The 25,089-nt window shown below is 41.9% G+C and overlaps 1 protein-coding gene across 22 annotated transcripts in view; it reads right to left on the reverse strand.

Annotated features, from left to right (window-relative positions):
- pax2a (paired box 2a) overlaps positions 1-25,089 on the reverse strand; it is a 50,287-nt gene that overhangs the window by 3,593 nt on the left and 21,605 nt on the right. For 3 of the 22 annotated variants that reach the window (XM_025897600.1, XM_005456566.4, XM_005456561.4), the window contains 10 exons: positions 23,701-23,881; positions 23,015-23,035; positions 22,361-22,558; positions 18,815-18,900; positions 18,521-18,640; positions 17,498-17,542; positions 10,647-10,822; positions 8,618-8,738; positions 2,063-2,278; positions 786-887 (listed from right to left, as the gene is read on the reverse strand). In XM_025897600.1, coding sequence (XP_025753385.1) covers positions 786-887; positions 2,063-2,278; positions 8,618-8,738; positions 10,647-10,822; positions 17,498-17,542; positions 18,521-18,640; positions 18,815-18,900; positions 22,361-22,558; positions 23,015-23,035; positions 23,701-23,881 — 1,266 coding nt within the window. The remainder of the gene's footprint in view (positions 1-785; positions 888-2,062; positions 2,279-8,617; positions 8,739-10,646; positions 10,823-17,497; positions 17,543-18,520; positions 18,641-18,814; positions 18,901-22,360; positions 22,559-23,014; positions 23,036-23,700; positions 23,882-25,089) is intronic. The other 19 variants (XM_025897596.1, XM_005456572.4, XM_005456568.4 and 16 more) reach the window with 15 other exon arrangements.

The following is a 25,089-nucleotide window of genomic DNA, read 5'->3' on the forward strand; positions in this document are numbered from 1 at the left end:
GTGTCTATACACACTTTCCAGTTGAATAAAACACACATATATTTTTATTTGATTTGAAATATGTGTTTTGACCTCTATCTATAGGCTAAAATCACGTGCCAGTGCTACACGGCTGCTTTGATTGTTTGTCAGTGTCATGCACATGTCACGCCGCAATAAAGGGAATTGTGTTTTGAGTTGTTTGGAGCACAGATCTACACATGCTGGCAGCATCTTCACCGCTGGTTGTGTAACTTAAGCTCATCCCTGAGAGAGATAGTGATTTAAATATTTACAGGCCCTCCACGCCTCTGTGTTTTGACCCTTAACTGTTTGCTGTGAACCTGAACTGCAGGTTAAGTAGAGGGGAAAGAGATACGCTCTGCAGCCCTGGGTGTCCGGGGAGGCGAGGAGAGGAGCAAAAGCAGTGTTTATCGATGGGGCTGGTGAGAGTGCGCTGTGTGGACACGGCGAGGGTAATGAGCGCTGGGAGCTGGAGTGTAACTGAGAGGAACTGTCCTATCTCACGGCCACTGATTGTGGTGATCGCCTATCGAGTTCATCTAATGTCCTCATCCACAGACGCTAACCACACGCTAACCGCAGTCTAACAAAGCTATAACAAGCTTGCTTCAATCCTTTGAGTCAAAAGCAACAATTTAAAGTGTCCTTGCTGTCCTTGCAGGAATTTATGTTTGATGTTTTTTGGGGTTTTTTTTGTAGGGCTAAGTGACTGTAAATTTTACCGTATCAACCTGACAGGTACTATGTGTTGCAAATATGTTAGAATTAATTATATCACCTACCGGGAACCATTCCAGCAAGTGTGGATGTGGGGTAGCTGCCTTGTCCTGTGGGGGGGACATGAGGTGGGTAGCCAGGTAAGGTGGTACTAGCCATATCTCGACCTGCAGACACACAGAAGGAGGATCTGTATCACAAGGATGGTCACGAGGAGAAGAGTTAAATGTATATTCTACTTGAGAAAGTGGGTTTAAGCTGAAACCAGTCCAGGGTGTGTAGCACTCAGCTTGCTCTCTCCTGGATTTGAAGTTTTTTCCTATAGCGAGTGCCTAATCACAAGAATAAAAAGCCACAAAAAAGGCGTGTTCTATGTCATAACCGAGCTGATGCAAACTAAAATTGTTCTGGAAGAAGAAAAAAAATGTGCTACCAGTAAACATTACGGATAAGTTTCTACATTGAGCAACATGAAAGAGTTTTGTCATTAAACTGATGAAAATAGATGGAAATGAAAAGTTTCCTTCGAAGCATATTTCTTTTCCAAACATCTTGTACAAACGCAAAAATCACCAAAGTGAAGTGATGCATATAGCCACTGAGAATAACAAGGAGTGCCCCTGTCTGTCATAATGCATCGACTCATCCTGTTTCTTAGGCAAGCTCACTTTGTAAAAGCATAACCAGAAATTTCCCAAAATTGTTCAGAAATATGCAAAATGCCTGCTGTCCAATTATATATATATATATATGTATATATATTTATGTATATATATATCTCCTGGGGTCACATATCAATATCATGACACTACAACAAAACATAGCATACTAGTGTCAAAAGCAGTGATAGGAGCATCAGGCCAATGACAGCATCGCGCTGGCCTCTGCTTTATATTCAGCCCTTTAATTAACCCTGACAGCAACCCAGCTAGATGAAGGGGCACACATGACTGGCAGCTATGGGTTTAAGGCGGGCCCCGGTATCAGCCTATATCTGCGCCTTTGAAACCCCCTGTTTTGGCCTCCTGTGGCCCCCTACACTTTGGCCCTGTCATGAGGCTTTAAGGACCAGAAAGTCTGCTGTGACAGTGAGAGACGAGCAGGGGGTCAAATGCAGAGCAAAGCATGGAGGGAAAGGGTAGAGATCTTCCGCTCTTAATGAGAGCCAAACGTTCAACTTTGCTCCTGTGTACACAACTGCAGGGCCCAAAAAGAGCAACAGGGGAGGCATCCACTTTAATTTGTACATAACTGAGAACTGAGACTAAAAGTGAGCACAGAGTGAATAAAGAAATTATTTGAATTATTATCCGGCTACGGGGCCTTGTGGGAAAAGTTGTACCTGCTATAAAGGGCTGGCTGGCATACTGGCTGTAGCAGGAGCTGTGAGCATGGGCAAGGTAGCTGGGAGTAGATGCATCTACTGAGAGGCTGGACTGGTGGGGCAAGATGTCAGCTAGAGCAGAATCCCCAACAGAGGAGGGGGTGAAGGGGGCAAAGGATGCCTCATGGGGCTCTCGCTTTACACACATGGAAGGTGGATATGACGGGTGAGAGTCTGGCAGGTGGGGGGAAAAAAAAGAAAAAGAAAAAGAAAAAAAATTGATACAATGCAGACATACAACTCCACACAATCTGTACATACGTTTATGTCAGTCACTCACAAGTATGGTGAGATGGATTTATAGCTGTGTAGATGTTCAAACTCAAGCGTAGACGGGTAACAGCAAAAAACAAAAAAATCAGATCTGTCTCTGACATAGACGGTCGTAATTAAAGAAAGAGGGGACTACAAATCCCTATCCGGTTTAACGTAGTAATTAAAGGGAGCCCAAAGAATTAGGAGCAATACATTAACTTGCTATCTTTTAAGAACTCACAAGCAGACATTTTATATGAATACTGAATAGATAAGCAGTCTTTACCACTTGATTTGTTCATTTACATGGCTTATAATAATAATCTCATATGCACCTAGCGGTAATTCATTCAGCTAAGTGGAAACGTACACCAGTGAAATGTTGCAACAACACATCGCGCCTGATCAATCAAGCTCAAATGCGTAAAAAATTTCCCCAAGGTTTTGGGAAAACAAACAACATAATCTCACGGCTGCTTTCTCACAACAAAATCACTCCCACAAATAACCAAGCAGCCGGCTTGCAGACAGTTCAAAACTCTGCACTTTGATCTAATTTGGCTGATGAGTCTTGGCATCTTTCATTTCAGCGTCTCTGCCTCTCGAACCTGTGCAATCAATGTGAGCTCTGTTTCTGGCCTCTCCGTGCCCACTGCAAGCCTGTTGTGTTTGCGGGGGCCTGCAGGGAGAGATGGCTCTTTCCCGACACCATGATAGCCTCATTAGCTGCTTCTCCCATCATTGTTGTTTTACAACAGGACTGTGTGTTGCGATTCCTCATTAAGATAAGGGCTGCTCAATGGAAGGGGAGTGCAACAATGTCAACCACAAGAACCTAATTCCAGAGAAACAGGCAATGTTGCTCACTACTTTTCTGTAGGAGCAGAAAAATAACATTGTAGGTTCTCCTAACGTTATTCTCCTTCTTTGTCTTGGTGATAGCTAAAAATGTGGATTTAGACAGAAGTACTGCAATTAGAGTGAATCTTTTCTTAGAAAAATGACAACACTATGGGGAAAAGACACAGTGTGAACAATGTACAATCTTTTCTAACATATGATCAGATCATTAAAAGGAACGTTTGCCCTGAATCTTTGGCATGAACAGAAGTATTCTAATGAGTGGGCTTTCCATTTAATTGGATGGACCAAAATGTTGTCACATGTACTGCCCAAGTATGTCATAAGTTATATTGGAAAACTGGGTCTACGTTTAGGAATGACGGCAAATCCCTTGTGCTTAGTTCTGCTCTTCAGTTAATTATAGCCAACATGTAGTCTGTTAAAGCCTTTAAAGTTCAAATAGCTCTCAAAAGTCTGGTTACAAGAAAAAATACTGCAGAGGACAATGCTAGCAGCTAGCTTGTTTCAGAAACACAGCAAAGCATCATATTCCACCTGCACCTGAGCCATGAAATCACGATGACATCAAGGGTAAACCCATGAACCGAACACAAATCACTAAAGAGAGCCTGCCGTGTAGAACAGCTTTATGACAGTTAGATTTTTCAAAAAGAAAATAATTTGATTCTTTGTGTGTTTATTGTGTGTTGCGGTTTTAAAAAATGAACCAACTGTGCAGCAGTGGATTCAGTAGGCTTGTTTATGTGCACCTTGCTCATGCGCGCTATTATTAGGAACACTCCGTTCCCAGGTTATGTTCTTCACTGGTAACAGTTTATAATTGGGGTACAAAGTACGTTACGCTAATGAAACACTCATGACGAGTTAATACATCTGGATGTACCGTAAATTCCTGCTGTTCACCGACTATGGCTTCAGTTAATTTTTAATAGATCACCAATTGAGGGATGGTTACTCAAAATTATCCACCAAACTGTATCGATTTCAGGTACATTTGGCTTTATTTACCTTCATTTAGGACTTAAGTGCCACAAGGATTCAAAAACTGAGACTAAACCCTGTCCTGTCTGGCAGCTTTTGGAATCAGAATTGTGATCTGAATGTGATGTTGTGCCAAACAAAATTGCTTTTTCCAAGATGATCTCTCCAAATAGTAAATATTTCTGAAAAGTCTAACTGTGAATTCACGATAGATCCTGTATTAATTCAAGCGTGAAATCATCAAGGGACTAACATTAGTTAAGTATGGTTTGCGCTCTTACTCTATGCATGCTGGGACTTCAATTTTGCGAATGAGGATGTCTAACACGAAGTCAAGGTCAAGCCTGTTTACACTGAATCTGAGACTTCCTCCATACTACTGTAGGCTTCTGTTTTCTCAGCGCCCGAGCAACCGTTGTCAAACAGACAGGGGTTACAACGCAACAACAACCGATACAAATGCTGCGTTCAAGACCACTGAACTCTGAAACTAATCAGACATGGTGTTGCTTATTGTCCTGGAGACAAGGCAGCGCCTGGGTAAAGGGAGCCTGTCAAATCGAAGGCCCTGATGATGGAGATGGAAGATAAACTCAGGGTCCTTGGGGACTTTTCTCCTCAGCAAACACATCTTTGAGTGAGCGGAGATGGTATAGAGTTCTCCAATAGCTGTCTCTGCTCCACCACCGATACTGCATCGAGACCCCATCAACCATAGAAATGGACTGTTAAGAACCTACAGCAATCCTCCGAGTGATGCTTCCAGATATAGCTACAAAAGGCTTCTCTCAAGTGAGCATTTCATTTTTAAACGTACACCAAGGAACTTTGCTGCACAAACCATTTACTGGGAGAACTCTTGTTTAGAAAGGCTGACATTCAATCTACAGAGAACTTTTTCATGCACGCAAAACTTCCTTTCTGTGCTGCCAGAGAATAAAATTCTATTTTTACTCAGACAGGGACATTCATGTTTGGTTCACAGCATTTCAACCTCTGGATTTGTTTTCTTCCATTATAGCTTTGGTAATTTACAACTACTTATACCAAAATAACAGAAGAACATTTGTAAAAGCTGGAAACTGTGGAAAAACAAATGCAGGCAAAAATAGCTTCAATTCCCCATTTAGAGGTTTAAAGTGATTCATTATCAAATGTGTGCTCAAAGGTTAGCGTGCTAGCGATGGGGTGATATAAACATTAATTTCCAGTCTTGGGGCTGCAGGCGTTAACTGAGCTGAGAAGAGCCATTTGTCACCAGGCCACACAGCAGGCATTGCAAGTTAGGTGGCTGCTTGTTGTTTGCCACCCAGCAGAGAAAAGCTGGTACTGCCAACTCATAAAAACAGCTTCAGATTCTGATTTGTATTTCAGCAGAAATTACCCTAAAAGAAGGCACTCGGTACTTTATACATTTTTGCGCAAAAAGTGAGAAATATATGGATAAATAAGTAAAAAAGAAATGGAAAAAGCAACAGCGTTTTACACCTGCTAGATTTGTTGTAGTCAGACTGGAGCCACTTTACACCTGCCAATCCCACAGGCTCTGTTGGCCCAGCCTGCACAGAGACCACTACCGGTGTCTGAATATAAGTTGCTGACTCTCTTTGAGCATCAATAGAACACTGCAGGTACACAAAGGATGGATTGGAGCCAAAGACTAGAGCTGAATCATGATATGTTGTTTTCATGAATGCAATGAACAGTTCACAGTGAAAATAAACTGGACACATACACTCCCATCATAAATAAGGTGATAAGGAAATACAGTACATGTTCAAAAATAGTGAATACGCAGTGTAGCCACAGCTGCATAAAAGTAAGCACCAAGCCATGCAGAGTTGGCTGGGTCCTTCTAAATAGCTCACTCAATTTGAGCGTGGTACTGTAATGGGATCCGATTATTAGTTGTAAGTGGTATTATTGAAAATTGGAAGCATTGAGAAACACAGAAACTTAGCTACAAACTGTTAGAGTAGACCATGTGAACTTACAGGGTGGGGTCTATGAGTTATGAGCTGACTAGTGTGTGAAAGTTTGCCAAAGATCTGCTGACTCAGTGACTGCAGATCTCCGAGCCTCCTGTGGCATTAACATCAGTACCAAAACTGTGCTCCAGGAGTTTCATGGCCAAGCAGCTCTTACAGATGTAATGTGTAGGTGGCCCACTACTTTTTTCTATATAGTGTGTATGAAATCGTTCATTTAAATGTGATATCTTTTGTAATTTTAGCAGTAGCTACATTCAATGCAATTTTTAAAGCAATCCAAAAGACTTTTAAGAATATTTTTTATGATTTTTTTTATCTACATATATAAAACGATATATAGATATATGTAAAATAATATTTTTTAAATAATATTTGTTGCATCTTAGTAAGTGGTGCAAAAAAGTGCGATCAATCTCTCCCTATTTTTGTTGCCTCCAAGGTAACCTTCTCTTTCAAACATTCGGGACACAAAAGATGGCCGACCGTGCTTTCGTTATAGCGCTCCTGTAATGCAAAGCTGAGCACTTCATTAATCATTCATCTTTAATAGATTATGCAAATTTCAGGACATAAAAATCAACAAGATCAATAACTGTATGAATTTTAATTGGGAGCAGAAAACATTTAAAGAATGAATATAATCTCATAGCTCCATCCAGTATGAGAGCATAATTTATTGATAATTGGATCCCAGCCTAAGTGAGGAAGGTAATTTAGCATTTTTTCAGCCTTGGCATACATTCCTATTTACAGGGTTTGCTAATGGAAGGAAAAATAATATTATGCACTAACAACCTACACACAATCAAATGCCTCATGCATTACTTTGCATAGTCGTGAAAATTGGGTAATAAAAGTTTACAGGATATTACTTCTGAGTTTAATTTGGTGCTCAATATATTCGAAACACATCTTTAAAATGGCTGTACCAAAACATGTTGTCATATTTCACTTTCAGAAAAGTTTTGCTAGTTCATTCCCTCTTTACTCTGGGCGAAACCCTCGCGTGTATCGCTTTAGGAGGCCCCCCAGGCCCCCAGGTGGCTTGGAGGCCACCTGCTATGAGTGTGCTCCCCAGAGCGAGACCACTTTCATAGGAGGAGCCCGCCATAAAAGGGAAAAACACACCTTTCTTCTCCTGAGGCCCGACTTTCTGGGGCAAAGCTACCTCCCACATGTTCAGGAATAAAAAGGGGTTCTTTCTTTTCCCATAGCTCTGCGCCTGAGTGTGTGGCTGAACTATGGGGATCATATGAAAAGGCCGCTGTAGTTTTCAAACTTCCTCTTCTTTACTTAGACTCTCTCTCTCTCTCTCTCTCTCTCACACACACACACACACACACACACACACACACACACACACACACACACACACACACAAAGTATACTCCTTGACTCTGATTCCCACTGCATAATTATGAGCCTTTTATTAAAAGGCTCATAATTATTCTCGAGCCAGTGTGGCCATCAGTAAACCTAACCTCCCTTGGGAAACACCCTCAACAGCAACAACGACACAATATTTCAATTAACCAGATGTCCATCAACCTGGACAGCAGAGCAACCACAGACTCGGTCCAACACAGGGGATGTTTGATACAGACACTGCAAGATAGTTAACACATTGCACCTGCAATTACCTGTTGACTCTCAATGCAAACGATTTGGCAAAAAATGCCCCTTTCTCTCTCTCTCTCTCTTTCTCTCTCTCTCTCTCTCCACAGCATAAGGCAGCCAGCCAGTCACAGTGCAATTCCAGCCGCTGTCAATCAACAGGCTATGATAGCGTTTGATGACAACGTCATGTCGTGGCGAGAACAGCAGCTGTCTCTTATGAGAAGTGCTCCCAGTCAATCTGTTAGCGGGCCAATCCAGGCTAACACAATGGCCAGTTAGGAGCGTTGCGTGAAAGACCTGTGGGATTTAATGGGCTCAGATGATGTATTACCTCACCCCGTCCCTTGGAAATACACAGAGCACCCCAAAAAGTGCCTTGAAAGAGCTTTATGTAAAAAAAAAGAAATTGGTGATAACTTTATATGGAAAAATGTGCATGCCATCAGGGAGTGGCAATCAAAATCTTAATGATTCAGTGATGATGTAGAAGTTTAGATAAGAGGGAGATGTCTTTTTAAAATAGGAACCCTAAAAAAGTGATCAGTAAACTGATGGTAAAATGACAGTTTGGTGGTATTTATCAGAAAGTGAGATCTGATAACTGTTGAAAAAAATGTAATTGTCTGAGTTTTATCTTTAATCTGATGGACTGAAAAAACAATTGGAACTGGTTAACGTGGGAAACTTTTTCAAGAGTTTGGCATCATAAGGAACGCACAGTTCGACCATCTTGGTGCCGGTGTATTTTGTTGCTGCGGCTGTGTGTATTCTTTTAGGCGTCAGTGTAGCATGAGTCAGATTGTACCTGTCACAACAGAGTAGCTCTGGGAGACACTCGAGGCGAGGTCAGAGCTGGCACTGCTGGAGAGGCTCGGCTTCACATCTTCCAAGCCAGCGTTCAGGGACGGGAGAGTGTACTCATTCGCCTGTAGACGAAGAAAAAAAAACCCATGTGTGAGCAGGTGGGAATCGAAGACAGCAATTCACACTGCTTTAATTAAATTTTACATTCCACCAGATCAGGTCATGATCTGGTTAAAATCGCTCTTGGATTTAGATCAGATTTCCCAGTTTAGGTGACGAGATATAAAAAACAATGTCACGATGAATGCCCCTCTCGCGTTTCCTGCTGTACATTTCCTGTGAATTCTGCGAACATCACCCCTGCCCCTGCTCCTTGTGCTTTACCAAGACCTATGATGATGTATGCATGCATTAGAGCTTGTCTGAGGGCAAGGCAGAAAGGGAGAGAGGGATGAGAGAGGGATTGGGAGAGGAGTGAAAGGACGGGGTGTCAGCTGGCTCTTTGTGCTCCACTGCAGTCATCCCTGTGACCAGTCAAGGGAGGAGACATTCAGGGCTTTGTTACAGGAGAGACATGTGGTGTGTTTTTTTAAAGGGGAGTACAACCTCAAAAACAGCCCTTTGTGCTTTGCCTCCAGGATGAACACATAAAACATAATAAAATGTTAAAATTGTGAATTTTCGCTTTATGAGTTTTTATACTTTTACTTGTATTTTTTTAAACGTCACATTGCTTTCGTCACATTCCCGTTCCACACTTATAAAATATTCTGTGCCACTCTGGCCGTCTTTCTTTTTTATTTATTTATTTTTTTTAACAGATTTTCATTCACAGTTTACTGCAGAAGAAAACTTCAACCACCATCCAGTGTCTTAAATATTTATTAACCTTAATCTCGTGTTAAGACTCTGCTAGCAGTTGTGATGAATCCTGTTTGTTAATGAGATGACACTTCCTGACACAACTTTTCTTTGAAAGGATAAGTGTGTGTGTGAGAGTGTCTGTGAGTGTTTATTTGAAAGAGTGTGTGTGTGTGTGTGCGTGCATCTGTTTGTCTCAATGGGTTGGGGTCCCACAGGGGCAAGCTGGTGACCCCAGTCTTGTCTGCCTCTATCCCAGATAAACTCTAATTGTGTGCTTACAACTGTTCCCTGGCACTAGGCTGGATGTTCCTCTCTATTCCACTGGGCCTCAGCAGCACAAGAGTCATTTTGTCATGCAGATGGGATGCGGGTAGGGCCGGGCAGGGCTGGGCGGAGGGCGAGTGGCAAGCGCAGAGGGGCCTGAATGACCTGACCACATGGCTGCCAGAAGTGTGGGAGGGATGAGGCCTATTCAGCCTGGCCTCTTCAAAATGGCTTTTTAATGCCCTGACGCAGACACCAGACAAGCCCCTAATAGCCTAATATCCCACCTTTTCACCAGTTTAAGAAAAGGAGGGGGTTCTGGAAACAGGGAGAAAAAAAGAAAGAGTGGAAAGCCATCTGATTAATATTACATTAAATTAAAACTGATTTTTCTGGACCATTCTGACGCCGTTTTTCTCCCCCCTCCGCTACCCCCCTCTCGCCTTTTTAATACCTTCTCCTCCACTCTTTGTGATTGCAAGTCATTTCCAATTCGTTTTGGTATTGATCTTGCCGTAGAAATCACTTTGGTAATTAGCTGCATTAGGGGCTGTATAGCCGGCTGAGGGGCTGTCCCTCTGATTTATCGCCGCTGTAATTCCCCACGATCGCGGAGAGATGAAAATGAACTCAATTAGGGCACTGCTAAGGCTGCATGGGCACCCACATAGAGCTCCAATGGAAAAATTAATAGTCTCTTGTTGTTTAACAGTCTAATGAATGTAAATAAAGGTTATCCGCTGTTATACGCTGTGGGTTTGCAGGTTGCTTCAAGCAAGAATTTGCACTGAGCTTTTTGTCACCTGTGTCAGAGCGTTCGCGGGTTCACTACAGCTTGTTAGAAATCAGTGTAAATGCTGTAAATCTCATTGTGTAGGGAGAAATGTGTGTGTGTGTCGAACCTGCTCGGGTTTAATGTGTTCTGAGGTGGGGAAGACATCAGGATAAGAAGGCCTTTCAAACACACGGTCGAGGGCCTCCAGCTGCTGCTGGGTGAAGGCATCCGCCCGCAGGTGCTTTCTTAAACTTTCCACACTGCCCTGAGAGTCGCTGCCGGGGCCCGAACCATCAGAGCCATCTAGAGAAAGGAAGAGATGAAAAAAAGGGAAGGGACGAGGGGGGCAACACTGGTATGAGGATGTGGATCCAGTCTTTTTACTTCATACTTTACTTCTAGCAGGCTAGCATTACGAGGAAAAAAACAAAAAAAAAATATTAGAGCTCAACGGGTGTGAGGGTGATGGCATGAGGCACAATAGTAAATTCAGGGAAACCCACCATCGTCTCTGGCTTTTATCTCCCTCTGTTTTTTACTGTCTCTCTCTTACTCTCTCGCTCTTTCCTTCTCTCACACATACACTCACTCAAGCGATCCTCTACCTCCCCCCTGCCACTCCTTGCAGCCACCATCAGCATGGTCATCATGTGATAGGTCTATGGTAATTGATGGATTACCTTCAGTGCAAATATATACTTGTAAGGCAGACCGTGTGCTTCAGGAAGAGAAAGTAGGGCTGGCGATTACATCCAGAGCCTCTCATTCTGCCGGCGGGAAATGGAGAGCCATTATTTAACTGTACTATTTCTTCCTGAACATATTACCCTTCCCTCTCTCTGTCTCTCTTCCTTCTCTTTCCATCCCCCACATATTGCCTGTCCTGTGGAAAACAGAATGGAGTGGGGATGGTACTCAGGGCCGAATGAGGACGGGGTGTCCGGGGGCAATCATATGCATTTCCTCACTTGGTCACACTCTATATAAACAAATGAGCCTGTGCTTCCCTCGTTCTTCTGATCTCTGACCCTATCAACTCGGCCAGGGAGTCCACTGCCGCGGCTGCAGCTCTCCCTCTGCTCACTCATCATGTCCTGAGCACTGAATGAAAAAAAAAAGAAAGATCTAAAGCTAAAACCTCCAGCCAGCATTCCCCTCCACTCTCCTGGCTGCCTCCCACCACCCTCCCCTTCCTCCCTATACTGCGCCACCAACAGCGGATGAGGGCTTTAGCTCCCGTACAAATCTGTCATTCTAAATTTGCAGCAGATTATGTTCTCTCCTGGGCGAGCCAGCGGTGATATATGATATGCAAGGCCGCTATTGATTGCCTGATCCGCTAGCAGAGGAGGGAGGCGAAATGAACTTGGAATGAACATCATGCCTCAACTCATTGTGCGTATAATACTCTACTTAATCCCACATTTTTCTGTGCTATGGAATTCAATTGATCAATCATGTTCCACTGATGGTACCATTTCAGGGGCGTTATTGCCATTCTGCTCGGCTGCTTGACCTTTTCTCAATGGCTGAGGCCAGAGGATGAACCCGATTCGCACCAAGAAATAGATCCATGGAGAGAATGGAATAGAGGACTGCAATTGGGTATGAGTGTGTGTTATGTGTAGATGGGAGAAAGCGTGTGTGTGTGTGTGTGTGTGTGTTTCACTGCTAAAATATATTGACTTTTGCTTTGTGTAACATTTATGAAGGAATCTGATTTTTCTCCTGCCACATGTGTTTTCTTACCATGAGTTAACAGAATATTTTAGCCCTGGCTTTTTCTTTCTTTTTTTTTTCAAACCGCTCCCTAGGGTGGAGCGTTGGAGGAGCAGTAGTTTTGCTGTATGAAACCCAATTGCTGTCTGCAGTACAGAAGAAAATGGAGTCATTAATTACCTCACATCAGCTGGTCTGAGAAAAGAGGCAAGCTTGATCAATAGCAAGTGCTTGTCATTCACTATGTGGAGCCTGCTTATACTTAGCATCACCTTATACACTTAATCAGGCCCTCTGAACGGGCAGTGGAAGGACATAAATTCCCCTCATAAGATACTTTTTTGTGTACTCTGGAAACTGCTGGTTTACTTAACACCAGACTGATAACTGACTTTCCTCCATGGATGCTTGCTATGAGTAACGCTTATTCCTCTTTTCTGAACTGAGCAGTTTCTGTCATTTTTAAGGTCAGTGAGGGTGATATCTGCATGTACCTATTCTAATACTGAGGTGTCGAAACTCATCATTAAGGGTACAGGTGAGGTTGTCTTTATGGGGGAAAGAGTTAAAGTTTTTCTTATACAAGTAACCTTGTAAAATTTCTAATGATAGAGACTTTCTCAGTTTTGTAATTGTGAAAATATGCGAGTATCTTTCAAATTTATGTGTTAAAAAATTGACTGATTTCGCCTTTTAAAAGCAGCAAATCATTTATTTTCAGTATTTGGCATTAGAGATTCACGTCTGCTATATATCATAAGATAGCTGCATTAAATCAGATTCATCCTTTTGACAGTCAGTGTGTCAAGTGGAGTGTGAAGCACGACTGTCAGACTGCACGCATGTGTGTGTGTGTGTGTTTGTGTGTGTCTCATTGACTGGTTTGTTTCTTTTTCTTAGTGTTTCTTCAACCCCTTTGGGTGTCTCAGCAGGTATTCTCTTATCACTCCCACAGCAGCGTCTGACTACGTCTCTTTGTTTTAACACAAAAGTGCGAGGAGACAAACAGAGATAAAAACAAGAATCTGCAAAGGTGACATTCCCACATTATTTTTTGTTTTGTTATGATCAGCTTAAACAGGTGCTGTTTGACCTTGTTGGGTTGAAAAATAATGTAATTTTTTCATCATTATGTATTCAGAGACTTTTTGGATTGCAGCTTTGTATTGACTCAAAGCACCAGAGACAATTATTCTGAAAATGTAAAAGTTGTTGTAGGCTTTCATCAGACCACTCACATGTTTGCACTTTTAGCCCCCCCCATACACACACACACACTCACACAAACACAGTAACAGTAGCTATTGTGAAAAAGACCTCAGCGGTATCTGTCGTGTTTTGCTTTGTCTCTGAGGGGGATGTTAAGGTCCTGTGATGGTGTGGTGGCACTAATGTCCCTCTTTCATCTCTCCTGTTTATATGATAAGATAACTCAGAGAAAAGTAGAGGTGGAGGCTTGTTTGAAAGGCAAATGAATTCCTACGCACTGCCTGGCTCTCTCCGTAAATCAATGACATGGAGTCCCTCAGATCAGAGGCTGCTTTACTTACTCGGCCTCTGTTGATAGGTGGAATGATGCTATCGCAAATTGTGGATCATTTGTTGATGTTTTTTTTTTTTTTTTTGGAAAAAAAAATGCTGTTGAGCTTGGGAAAAAAGAGAGAGAGAGAGAGAGAGAGAGCGCAAACAAACTGGTATACCCAGAGGGTGAACACTCCTTCCCTGTAAGCTAGCTATATTTATGAAAGCTCTGAAGCGGAAAGGAGAGAGGTGGGTGGGGTGGGGGAGAGAGAGGGAGAGAAGCAGCAACACTGCCATGGCTGTTAAGATCCTGTTATGTTGTGGCATGTTTAAGAGCTTTATTAATTCGATTTAGCACCGCCAACCAGTGTACTGACTGTCAGCAGGCACAGTGATGCTTATTTGATATTTGCTCTCACTGCCTCCACCGCGGCTGCATCGACAGGATTTTGCAGATCTACACTTATTTTATTTTATTTGTTTTATTTACTAGATTTCTCAGAAAGTTTTTAATAAATAAATAAAACCACTTAAATATTTGGATTCTGGAATATTAATAAGATCTGGTGGCAGAGTTATTTAGCCTTTGAATGCAGGGTTAGTGGTTCTTTGAGCAAGACACTGTATTGGTCAGATTTGTGGGGAAAATATTTGATTTGGACAAATCTGTCAAACACTGCCAAAGAAATTCAAAGGAATATTCATATGTAGAAATATGTGAAATTCTTTTTGCTATTTGCCACAGAGTCTCTCTCACTGTTTTATGCCCATCTTGTATTTTTCTTTGTCCTCCTCTGCTTTCAGTCTGCCGTTTAACACAACCGCCCTGTGTGGTGAGTATTTGTAGAAATGCAATTAACGTATCCCTACTTTTCTCGTGCCGTTTCTCCCTCCTCAAGCTGAGTAATGCATCGCTCCATTAATTCTCTGCATTGCTGCCCATAATTGACTTTTCTCTGACATGATTCCTCTCCACTGAGTGAATTTCCTCTCTTTATATTTTTTTGTGACGGCTCTCATTGTATGTTGTTTACAACTGTACGCTGGAGCTCGCACAGCCACGTTACTAAACCACAAGACTCTGGAAGAAGAAGAAGAAGAACAAGGGGATGACGAGAGGAGGAAAGAAATGTTGAAGAGAAAGACAGCGATAGATCAGAGAAGGAGGAGGGGGAGGAATGCAATGTGGACCCTTTTGTGCCTCTTCTACTGTCAGGGCCCTAACAGCCTCTTGTCTCTATGTTACGCTCTGTGGCCCCTCTCAAACCTGGGCTTTTCTCTCTCGCACACACACCCCATCAGGGCCATCATGGTGCTCATGATTCCATTTTTCTGTCTTGGTCTGGATGCATTTATTTTCTAAAGTGATCCTCTATTGACTCATTGTCATGGAGTGGCTTGACTAGTCAACCACTGTAGGCCCAGGTTTAAATCCATACAGTAACTGATATAAACTCCACAAATGGGTCACGTGTGTTAAAAGATACATTGTGGACAATCTCCAAAAGGGCCAAATATCAAATGTGAACAAATCAAAACAGTGACTGTATTCATTTTTTTTTGCTCAAGCTATTGAGTAAGGCTGATATGATTCCGGCTGCTGCCGATGATCATGCTTTTATGTCATGAATGAGCAACCTGCTAGGCCGTATTTTTTTTCCTCCCCACTCACACACTCATCAGCTCCTTCTACACTTATCCCACACCCACGCTACAATCACAAGTTATGACCTTTGCTTTCTCTATCTAATTTATCACCGTGGCTCCCTACTGCCTGTCCTCCCCAGAGCTCCACCGGGCTCTGCACAGGACTTGGAGAGCCAGCGATGAGAAAAACATATAGTTAGGTCACATCAACCTGACTGCAAACAAGCAACAAGGTCAGCAGTAACCTGTCAGTATATGCTAAGACTAAGAAAACACTAAGCTGCAGCTCTAATCAAAACATGTTTCGATGTACAAAGAGAACAAGTTACAGCAGGCAAGTATGTGACATATTAATTAGCTCAAAATAGTCTGCGAGAAATTACCGCAGGGCTCAAACCTTGCAAACGACTGCATGGACTTATAGCGCTGTAATACACATTTTACAATCACACAGAAGTTGTCACCCAATCCTCTCTGTCTTTTCTTGGCTTCCAACTCCACCATAGGTTTAAATGACTTGGTGAGAGCAGGCTGTACAACAGGCTAATTTCCCCACTTCACTATTAATGCATTTGGCAGGAACAACATTCCATTTCCTGTAATGAGATACACAAATAAATCTGGCTATGGATAGATTCGGGGTGGGGTGGTGGTAGTAGTGGTGGTGGGAGGAGGGAGTGGGGGGAGCGGTGGGGCAAAGGAGAGGGGCGCATTGAGACGCATTCTCCCAGCACTGGCATAATTGGTATCGCTGCTTGCAGACATGCAAACCAATCTCTCCACAGATAGGACTGAGACTCTCTCTTTTCCCCCCTTAAGGCTATTTCTTTTGTCTTTTCGATAGCATGCACATCCAAGATAGAGGGAGGGAGGAAGGGAGGGAGGGAGAGATGTTAATTTGTGAATTAATAGCTTTTCTCTGCAGAATTGCAAATTCTTTTTAAATGTCACTATGTTCACTATGTGAAGAGCATCGGAAGCCACGAAGTTACGCACAAACACATAAAAGACACATTTCCGTGCATAGGTGTGTTCGCAGGCATGCACAGATCCTAAAATCAATCCTTGCTCAATTCTCATTGAGGCTGCCTGGACCTCCTTGTTCCCTCCTTCCCTCATAAACCCACTTTTTTTTCACAAATTCCCCTGCTCCTCTTGTCTCTCCTCCTCCCATCTTCACTCAAAGCCGTCCAGTGTAACATGCTACTTTTAATTTGCAATAACACATGACAAGGACAGATTAATAGCTCTTATGGCACCTATGTCCCTGAAGCTCGTCTTACGGGGACCTGGTGTACATAACGCGTGTCACACTACATTATCTCTACAGCCCTGCAGTAATGGGGACCTTTTTCTTCCTAAAAGGGCAACCACTGACTTCAGCCACAGCAGGAACACCAGCAACCGCCATCAGCATAAAAAGTGTGCAATGCTTTTTCGTTTAGCATGGTCAGATTATCACAACATAGGCACAAGCATTAAAGGAATTACTGGTATACAGACGTGCAAAGTCCAGTCAGTTATTTGTAGATTTAAAAATCAAACTCTTTCCTGCACTGATCTCCTTTTGTTTCTAATCTTGCTTAACTTTTTCCCCAAATTAATTATATTTTTACAAGAGACAAAGAAGCATGTTAACATTTTAGCTTAAACAAAATGGATATTTTCTGCTTTACAGGTGTGTCTATTTATTTTTGGTAATAAAAAAAAGAAGCTATAATTCTAAAATATGAGGGGTTAATAATTAAATGAAATTACTTAATTAAATATCCAAATACAAAAAAACTGCACTGGAACTTTTATATCACAAGCCAGTTTGAATAGAAATGACAAAAATAGAGTCGTTAGCAAATATACATTTGTTTTTGCAATAAACTGCATTGTGTTTATGACAATCTATGGAAAACGTGATTTTCTAGTCTATTTAGCTTTATTCGTTTTCATTACTCGGGAGATAATCTGTGTGAAAAAGTCTTCCCCGCCACACCACACCTCATAAGCTCATTACCCTGGAAGAGCAAATAGAGTGCGTGAGAGTATTGTGATCTGTTTGACCAAAGCAAAAGAGAAGGTTGTCTAACTTAAACTTACAATGTCCTATTTTCCTCCCATCCAAGTGGTTGCCACTCCAGAGAACTAAAGAGACAGAAACATAAAAGAAGGAAGTGGCCTGTTTTGATAAGTGCTCTTTGAGATCATTTTCAACATCCCATCAGCCACCTCAAAGCACAGAATCACACTTGTGTACACATACACACAGGCACAAACACACACACACACACACACACACACTCACAAACACACACAGCCCCTTCCCTGCCTCCACCGGTCTGTTCCTACACCTGTTCAAGCCTCCACCAGGGACATGTTAATTCATAGGCATTAAAAAAGCCAATTGTTTGCACAACCGATAATCTATTAGCCCTCAGGCAGTGTGTGTGTGTGTCCACTCTCTAGCTTTACCTCGGAATGAGAAATTCTGGCTTGGACCGGATAGGCTTTCACTTAATCTTTGGGTGTATATAGATCTATTCGCTGCCAGCCCCCTGCTAGTAAAAAATACTTTATTTTGGGATGTTTTAATATACTTAAAATTATTTTAATGAATCATCATGGAAAAAAATAGAATTAAAATCATAGTCCAATCAATCAATCCTTATCTTTAAAAAAAAGTGCATATTGATAAATCACGACTTATCTGACAGGATCAAACAGGAAATTTCAAAAGAGCTTCTTTTTCTGCTGTTTGTTACTTTATTGGAATAAAAGCAAGGAGCAGCAGCGTTGATGCCTTTTCCGAAGGGCTTTAGAGTTGTATGACAGCTGTATGGGATATCTACAATACATCTGAGCGTGGTATAAAATTGAGATACAGCTCTGTAGGCGTATGGTAAAACGTAGGGCATCGAAAAGCTGATTGAATCACAGCACTCTCGCAACTCTCATCCCGCCTGATATACAGCATAACAAGTCACTGGAGACAGCACACAGAAACACACTTGGCTGCAGCGCTGTCATAAATGCCATCTTCTTCACACACAGGAAAAAAGTAGGAGATGAGTGATGAAAAGAATTAAAAGGATGGCAAACAAAGGGATCTTATGTCTCCCTTACCATCGTCTCGTTTCCTCTTCTCGCCATTGGAGCGGGGGATACCCAGAATGCCGTTGATGGAGTAGGATCCTACGGGATTGTTGGAGGCACTGGTCACAGGAGGGGAGGCTGTGCTGGGCACTGACGGAGAAAGCAGAGTTAGAGTGCGCATGCAGTACTGTGTGTGTTTGTGTGTCTATTCAGGTGAACCTGGGTTAATATGTGTTCATGTGTAGTTTGTTTTTTACTTTCTTATTCTTTCTGCAGCTCTGATTTGCTCGTTTGATTGGCCTGTGTAGCCGTATTGATGCTCACCTATGGTATGGCCGGGCGTGGAGAGTGGTGTAACAGATCCGTCAGGGGATGGGTGGAATTGCTGCTGGACTTTGGTGCGGATAATCCTGATAAGGGGAACAACACACACGGATCAATCAATAGCGCTTTCAGAGCATTGAGATTTCACACCGTACCGGCCCGCCACAGGACACTTAAACATGACACATCACGTCCACTTACGTCTGTGCATGTACAAGTGCTCCATCGTTTGGGGCACTTGTATCCTCATATTCAGGCCCCTGTCACCAGTAGCCAATCTCGGGGCTTTAGGGGCAATCTCTCGTCTCCTGTGCAAGACTGAATGGGGGCTGCCCCCTGAGACTCTGGATTCAATCTAGCTGGATTCTGAGGTTAGAAATATGATAAAGTCCCTATAGCAGTAAGATGTGATGTGGCGGGAAAGTCTTCATTGCACTTTGGTCTGAATGATCTTGCAAACAAAGCATGAAATCACATCAATTCACCTCAATGATCAGCTTCACTGGCTCTACCTGGCCAACTCTAATAATCTGCCTCTCCTGCTCCCCACTCCCTCTTTTCTCCTCGCTCTCCTCTCTCTCTCTCTCCATCTCTCAAAGCTGATCTTTCACTCCCACTCTCATCCTCTTTTCTCATTTCAACTCTCTTTACTGTCCAGTGTGCTATCAGCTTTACTGTACTTTGCAATAGCTGCCTTTAAAGGCCCACCCCACCTCCATCTCTTACTTTTCTTTCTTTCTCTCTTTACTCGTCGCCGATTCATTTCTGTATTTCTCCCTTTTTTTTGCCCTTTTTTCACTCGCCGAGTGTAGCACGCAGGAATCCCCCGGGCTCACCGAGGATCAGACCCTATTGATTGGAACTCCCAGATAGAAAAACTGACAACGAATGGCAGAGAGGAACAGCAAATGCAAATTGTGAACCATACATTATTTGTGAAAGGAAACCAATAGCATCTTATTTGCTGAAGCTGAGACTGCTGTCACCTCCGGTGCCGATTAATCTGTTGTACACTTAATAAATAAATAAACAAAAATGTTAAAAAACTAAAGCAGGTGCGACTGTAATTAAAACAAATGAAGGCAAAATTTATTTTACAGTAAATCTGATGATTGCTGTATTTCTTTTAGGAAGACGAGCACAGTGGGATTTACACAAGCTCAGCTCTTATGGGGCATGATCGCATTACATTAAACTGTGACTATGGTAATGTTCTGATTGACAGCTCAACGTGAGATCATTGAATAACAGGCAGTATTGTGTGCCCTCTCACTTTAGAGGTATGTGACAAAAACGGACTTTTACGGACTGCAAATGAGGCGAATGGCGCTCACATGTGGCATCCAGCAAAAGGCTATCAGTTCTGAATCAGGCATCTATGGGGTTAACGTCCTCAGGGGCAAAAATGTACATCAGACTCTTTTCATTCCCCTCACTATCTCATGTGTCCTCCATGCTCTCTCCTTCAGGCGGGGCAACAAAGGCAGGTAGTCTCCTCCAGAAAACACACATCAATATCATATTTGAATTTCTAACATCTCACCACAACAGTTATCTGACCTCATGACTCGAGGGAGTCTCATAAATTCAAGGACTTTGTTTCGAGTCTATGTTGTTGATATTGAATAAGCAATTTGGATGGATGAATTAACGACTTTGGTGTTTCGCAGTTGTAAAAAAAATTGTAATCCCCAAAGAAGTATTAAAATGTGGATCAATATGATTGAAAGCCGCTCATGGGTATGCCTTTGTCCACTGGGCATGGTGCAGCGGATGGAAACTCCTCTCTCTGCGACAACAAAACAAAGTGCAACCCAGTCTCTGTGTAATCTTTAATAATTAATGCAGGAAAAATGTGTTTAAAGCCAGGACATCCTCTTTAGTCAACAGAGCAGAGGTCAGATCCTTAACCACAAAGACCACCAGGGGTCCGCTCTCCCTTTCAGTCCCCTTGACTGGCTCTAATACTTCTATTCGTTCTTTTCTTCCTCCTCCACACCATTCCCAGTCCTCCCTTTAACATCAGCAAGCAAGAAATTAAGCTAATATTTTAAAAAGCCAGTAATTTGAAAATTATCACGACCGATCACTCGAGTAAATAGAAGATTTTGCTAAAAGTGCATTTTATGCAGCAAAGCAATGCCAGTTAACTTTTTTTCAATGCCAAGAAAGACTTTAGGGAATAAAAGTAGAGTGAAGCTCACTGATTGCTATGTTTTGATTTGTGATGCCATGTTTGAGGAATGAAAAAATGCAGATTTGTGCAGTGCAACAAAGTCTAAGAGTTAATTATTAATGCAGTTTCAAAGGACATGTTCCTCCCAGTCCTGCTATTCCACAAAGTTCAAACTGAGCAGATTATCAAAAATGGGTTTTTTATTTTTGTTTTTTGTTTAAAAAAAAACTAGACATAAAATGGATTATAAACAAACTGCTGTGGTTTTAGAAACAACAGGTGCAAACACACAATAGTGCTAAAAACCTATTGAAGATATAATTTCCAAAGCCATGTGATTTTCTACTATTTCCCTCTCCCTCTCGCTATCTTTCTGTTGTTGTTTTTTTATTTAAATTTAGCAAAGATTCATCCATCTCCTGCATTTAGCTGCTTGTGTTATGAGACTCTCTTCAGCTCATTAAAATGTAATGCTGATGACCAGCTCTCTGGAACAGTGCCTCCTAACCAAAGTTCATCACTGGCAGGCACTGCGGGCTTTTTCACTTTGCACACATGCAGAAGGGTTTTTTTCACCAGAGTCCTCTGTCTAAAGACACTTTGTCTGCTGCTGTCCTGCTTCATGTGGAAAGGTGAAGGTGTAGGGTGTCTGCTGCTTTCGCTGCTTTTGTGGAACAGAAACTCCCTTATCCCACAAATACCCGCAGATCACCTCTGTTTCTGGACGAATGTTATTTTTTTCTTGCATTTTCTACATTTGTTGATTTACACTGTAATTAAATCTGCTCCTACCACCACCACCACATAATAATAATAATAATAATAATAATAATAATAATAATAATAATTTTACAAACTGCCCGGTACAAGCCTATGTGGTCTGTTGTCACTCTCTTCCTCCATTTGGCTGGCAGTAAAGATGGTGCTGCCGCCTCTGTCGCAGTGTGGTCCGCGTATCGAACGACTTTGTTGGGTATTTCCTTCTGCCTCTGGATCTGGTTACGCTGTATTGATCGGTTTTTATCGAGACAGATGTGATTCTTCGCGGCTCCAGCCTCAGCGCCCGTGCTGGCTGTGTTACGCAGGGCCGCACAGGGGATTGAATTGCACTTGTAAGACCACCCCGAACGGTTTAGCCTTGTATGTGAGGATAAAAAAAAGCTACACTCTTAATTTTTTAAGTTTGGTAAACGACAAAAAGTTCCTTTCCGTTTTCTTCGATCTGCCCCCCCTCCCCCGGTTTTTTTCCATCACTTGCACGCAGACGTTTAAAAAGAAATAAGTTCACAGCTTTGTTCCTGGAAGAGTTTGCGCGCTTTGGCGCAGTTTAGCGCGCCTTCTAAGAAATGAAATAAAGCCGTGCCACCTACCTGTTGATGGATGAAACGCTGGGAACCGTGTCATTGTCGCAGACGCCCTCAGCCAGTAGTCGGTCCCTTATTTCCCAAGCGAACATGGTTGGATTCTGCCGTTTATATTCTGCAATTTTGTCCACCACTTTTGGAGTTGCAACCTTTGGTTTGGAGCCACCAATAACCCCGGGTTTAATACTGCCGGTTTCATAGTACCTGCATGGGGACAGAGCGAGTGTTCCTGAATGGATCCCTCCTTTATTTAAATCAGTTGTGTGATCAGTGAGAAAGGTGGCTTTAACAAAATCGTTTGTGTGGAAACAATCTCCATCGATCTTCTGCAGTTACATATAGGCTAAAGAAAAAAAAAATACCTACGAACATTATGGCGGCATTAATCTATTAATTGGCCTGCAAGTGTGCTGTTATATGGGCCTAATTAAGTGTCAGCTGGAAGGCGCACAAAGCGGATTTTCAACGAAAAAAGCAGTGTAATTAAAATTAAACAATATGAGCAGTGAGAAGGACAGAACAAAGGATAGTTTAGCTGTAAGAGCGCAGTCTGGACCTCATTTCCAGTCTGCATAAGCTTACAGTAGCATGCACTACATGCCACCATGACCTACTGGTAAATGTTGGTGACAAACATACAGTGTGTGTGAAATGAAATACCTCTGAAATGCCTTCTGATAGCTGAAAAAAATATATGTCAGAATATTATCTCACAGCATTTGTGCTCTGAAGTAAAATGACCTAATTGCTCATATTTAATTTTTTTTTTTACACCGATGGACAAATATAGGAACGGAAAGTATATATTTGGCGTTTGTTTCTCACAGTAACATCTTATGCTGAAAGGCGAGTTTGGGTAGATTGTGGTAGTTTTCTGGATTTTGCCGCTTTTATTCCAATTCGAGGTTGTTGGGTTTCTTTTTCCTTTCTTTCTTTCTTTCTTTCTTTCTTTCTTTCTTTCTTCTTTTTTTATTATTTTTTTTTAGAAAAGTGATAGCACCATTTCTTCGTCACCTACAGCCAGCCTCATATTTCTCTGGGATATTTTTTCTCATTAATATTTAGCTGTAAACTCCCCTCTTAACATTTATTTCATGATCATGATGCTTTTCTCTTGTGGGGCTGCAGGTGATGGATTGAAAATCTGGGACACAGAACTGCTGCGTTCAAGAAAAAAGAGAGAGGGAGAGAGAGAGAAAGAAAGAAAGAAAGGGAGAGAAAAAAATGACCTGCCTATATAACCGATGACTGAGGCTGAAATAGAGCTGGGTGCGCATATAGCAGCTATAGAAGATTGATGTTTGACACACACAGGGCTCTGTTTGGTAGTGTATCCCCCCTTTTACCTGCCGAGGATTTTGCTGACACAGCCGTGACTGACCCGTAGCTGTCTGGAGATGTCGCAGGGCCGGACGCCCTGGTGGGCCAGCTCCACGATCCGCTGCCTCACCACGTCGGGAAGGGGTCTGCCGTTCACAAACACCCCGCCGAGCTGGTTCACACCGCCGTGCCCTGCGTGGGATACAACAGCAACACGAGGAGGGGACATAACATTACATACCTGCAGAACACACATCTGCTGTGTGTGCTCATCAGCCCTCTACTGTGTGTGTGTGTGTTGAATTTTCAGTCTAAATGAAATCAAAATACCGCTAACACACACAATGTGACGCAAATCTGAATATGAGCGAACTCTGGTGCTCTTCAATAATAATAATAATAATAATAATAATAATAATAATAATAAATGAATTAAAGCTGCCACATTTTAAAAATAATTTTAAAACATTACATTTTTAGAGGATTTTTGCCCAGCAAATGTAACAGTGAATTATAAAAGAAAAAAATTAAATATATCACAATTTAAAAATAAAATCTATCTACTTTTTCTTTTTCTTTTCCAGGATCTCCTCTGTCCCTGCTCACTGACTTGGTTAGGCAATATTTTCCAAAAGGATCTCCTCCACTGCAGCCTAACACATGTCGCAGATATTACGTTTCAACCTGTTTAATTTTCCTTGCACAATTATTGTAAATAATTAAAACAAGCTTTGATAACTCATATTACCAACGCGGATTGTGCGAAGGAGGTGGGGATAAATAATTCAGACAGAGTCCGGGTCTTCTTTTACGCATATCATATGGAGGAATACGCGAGGAAAAAAAAAAGCAGAAAAAAAAAGCAGACGCTTTCTAAACTCTGTCGTCACTTTAATTCTTTACCACCCGAATCCAAAGTGAGAGATTGTTAATAAAGTGACACGTTAAGGCTACATCCATTTGCACACAGCGTGCTCCCTGCCTCCCTAAAAGTAGCTTGACTGTGGCAGGTGATTTCCCAGGTAATAAAAGCTTTGTATTTAAATTAACTCTTAAAAAAAAAAAAAAATTCCCCCACACTTGTGTCTTAAATACACACCTACATATTTCCCACAACCAACCTCAGGGTTAATGAAGTTTAAAGATAATAAACTAAAAACACGCAAATAAAAGCGGATTTCTCCAGGATCCCACGTGCTTTTAAAAATAAGTCAGAAATTTTCTGTTTTTTTATTATTTCATTTTAAATCATCAGCCATCTGTTATTATTTACTCTGCATTATATTATCATGATATTAAGGTCAAAAACTGCTAAAACTATATTTTTACAATTAGCCTTTTAAGTCAACCGGTGAAAAAAAATCAATTTGGAAAAAAAAGTAAAGGTAGTAAGATTATAGATGTGAGAGTCGTGT

Source organism: Oreochromis niloticus, linkage group LG13, assembly GCF_001858045.2.
Source record: "Oreochromis niloticus isolate F11D_XX linkage group LG13, O_niloticus_UMD_NMBU, whole genome shotgun sequence".
In the NCBI taxonomy this organism is placed as follows: Eukaryota; Metazoa; Chordata; class Actinopteri; order Cichliformes; family Cichlidae; genus Oreochromis; species Oreochromis niloticus.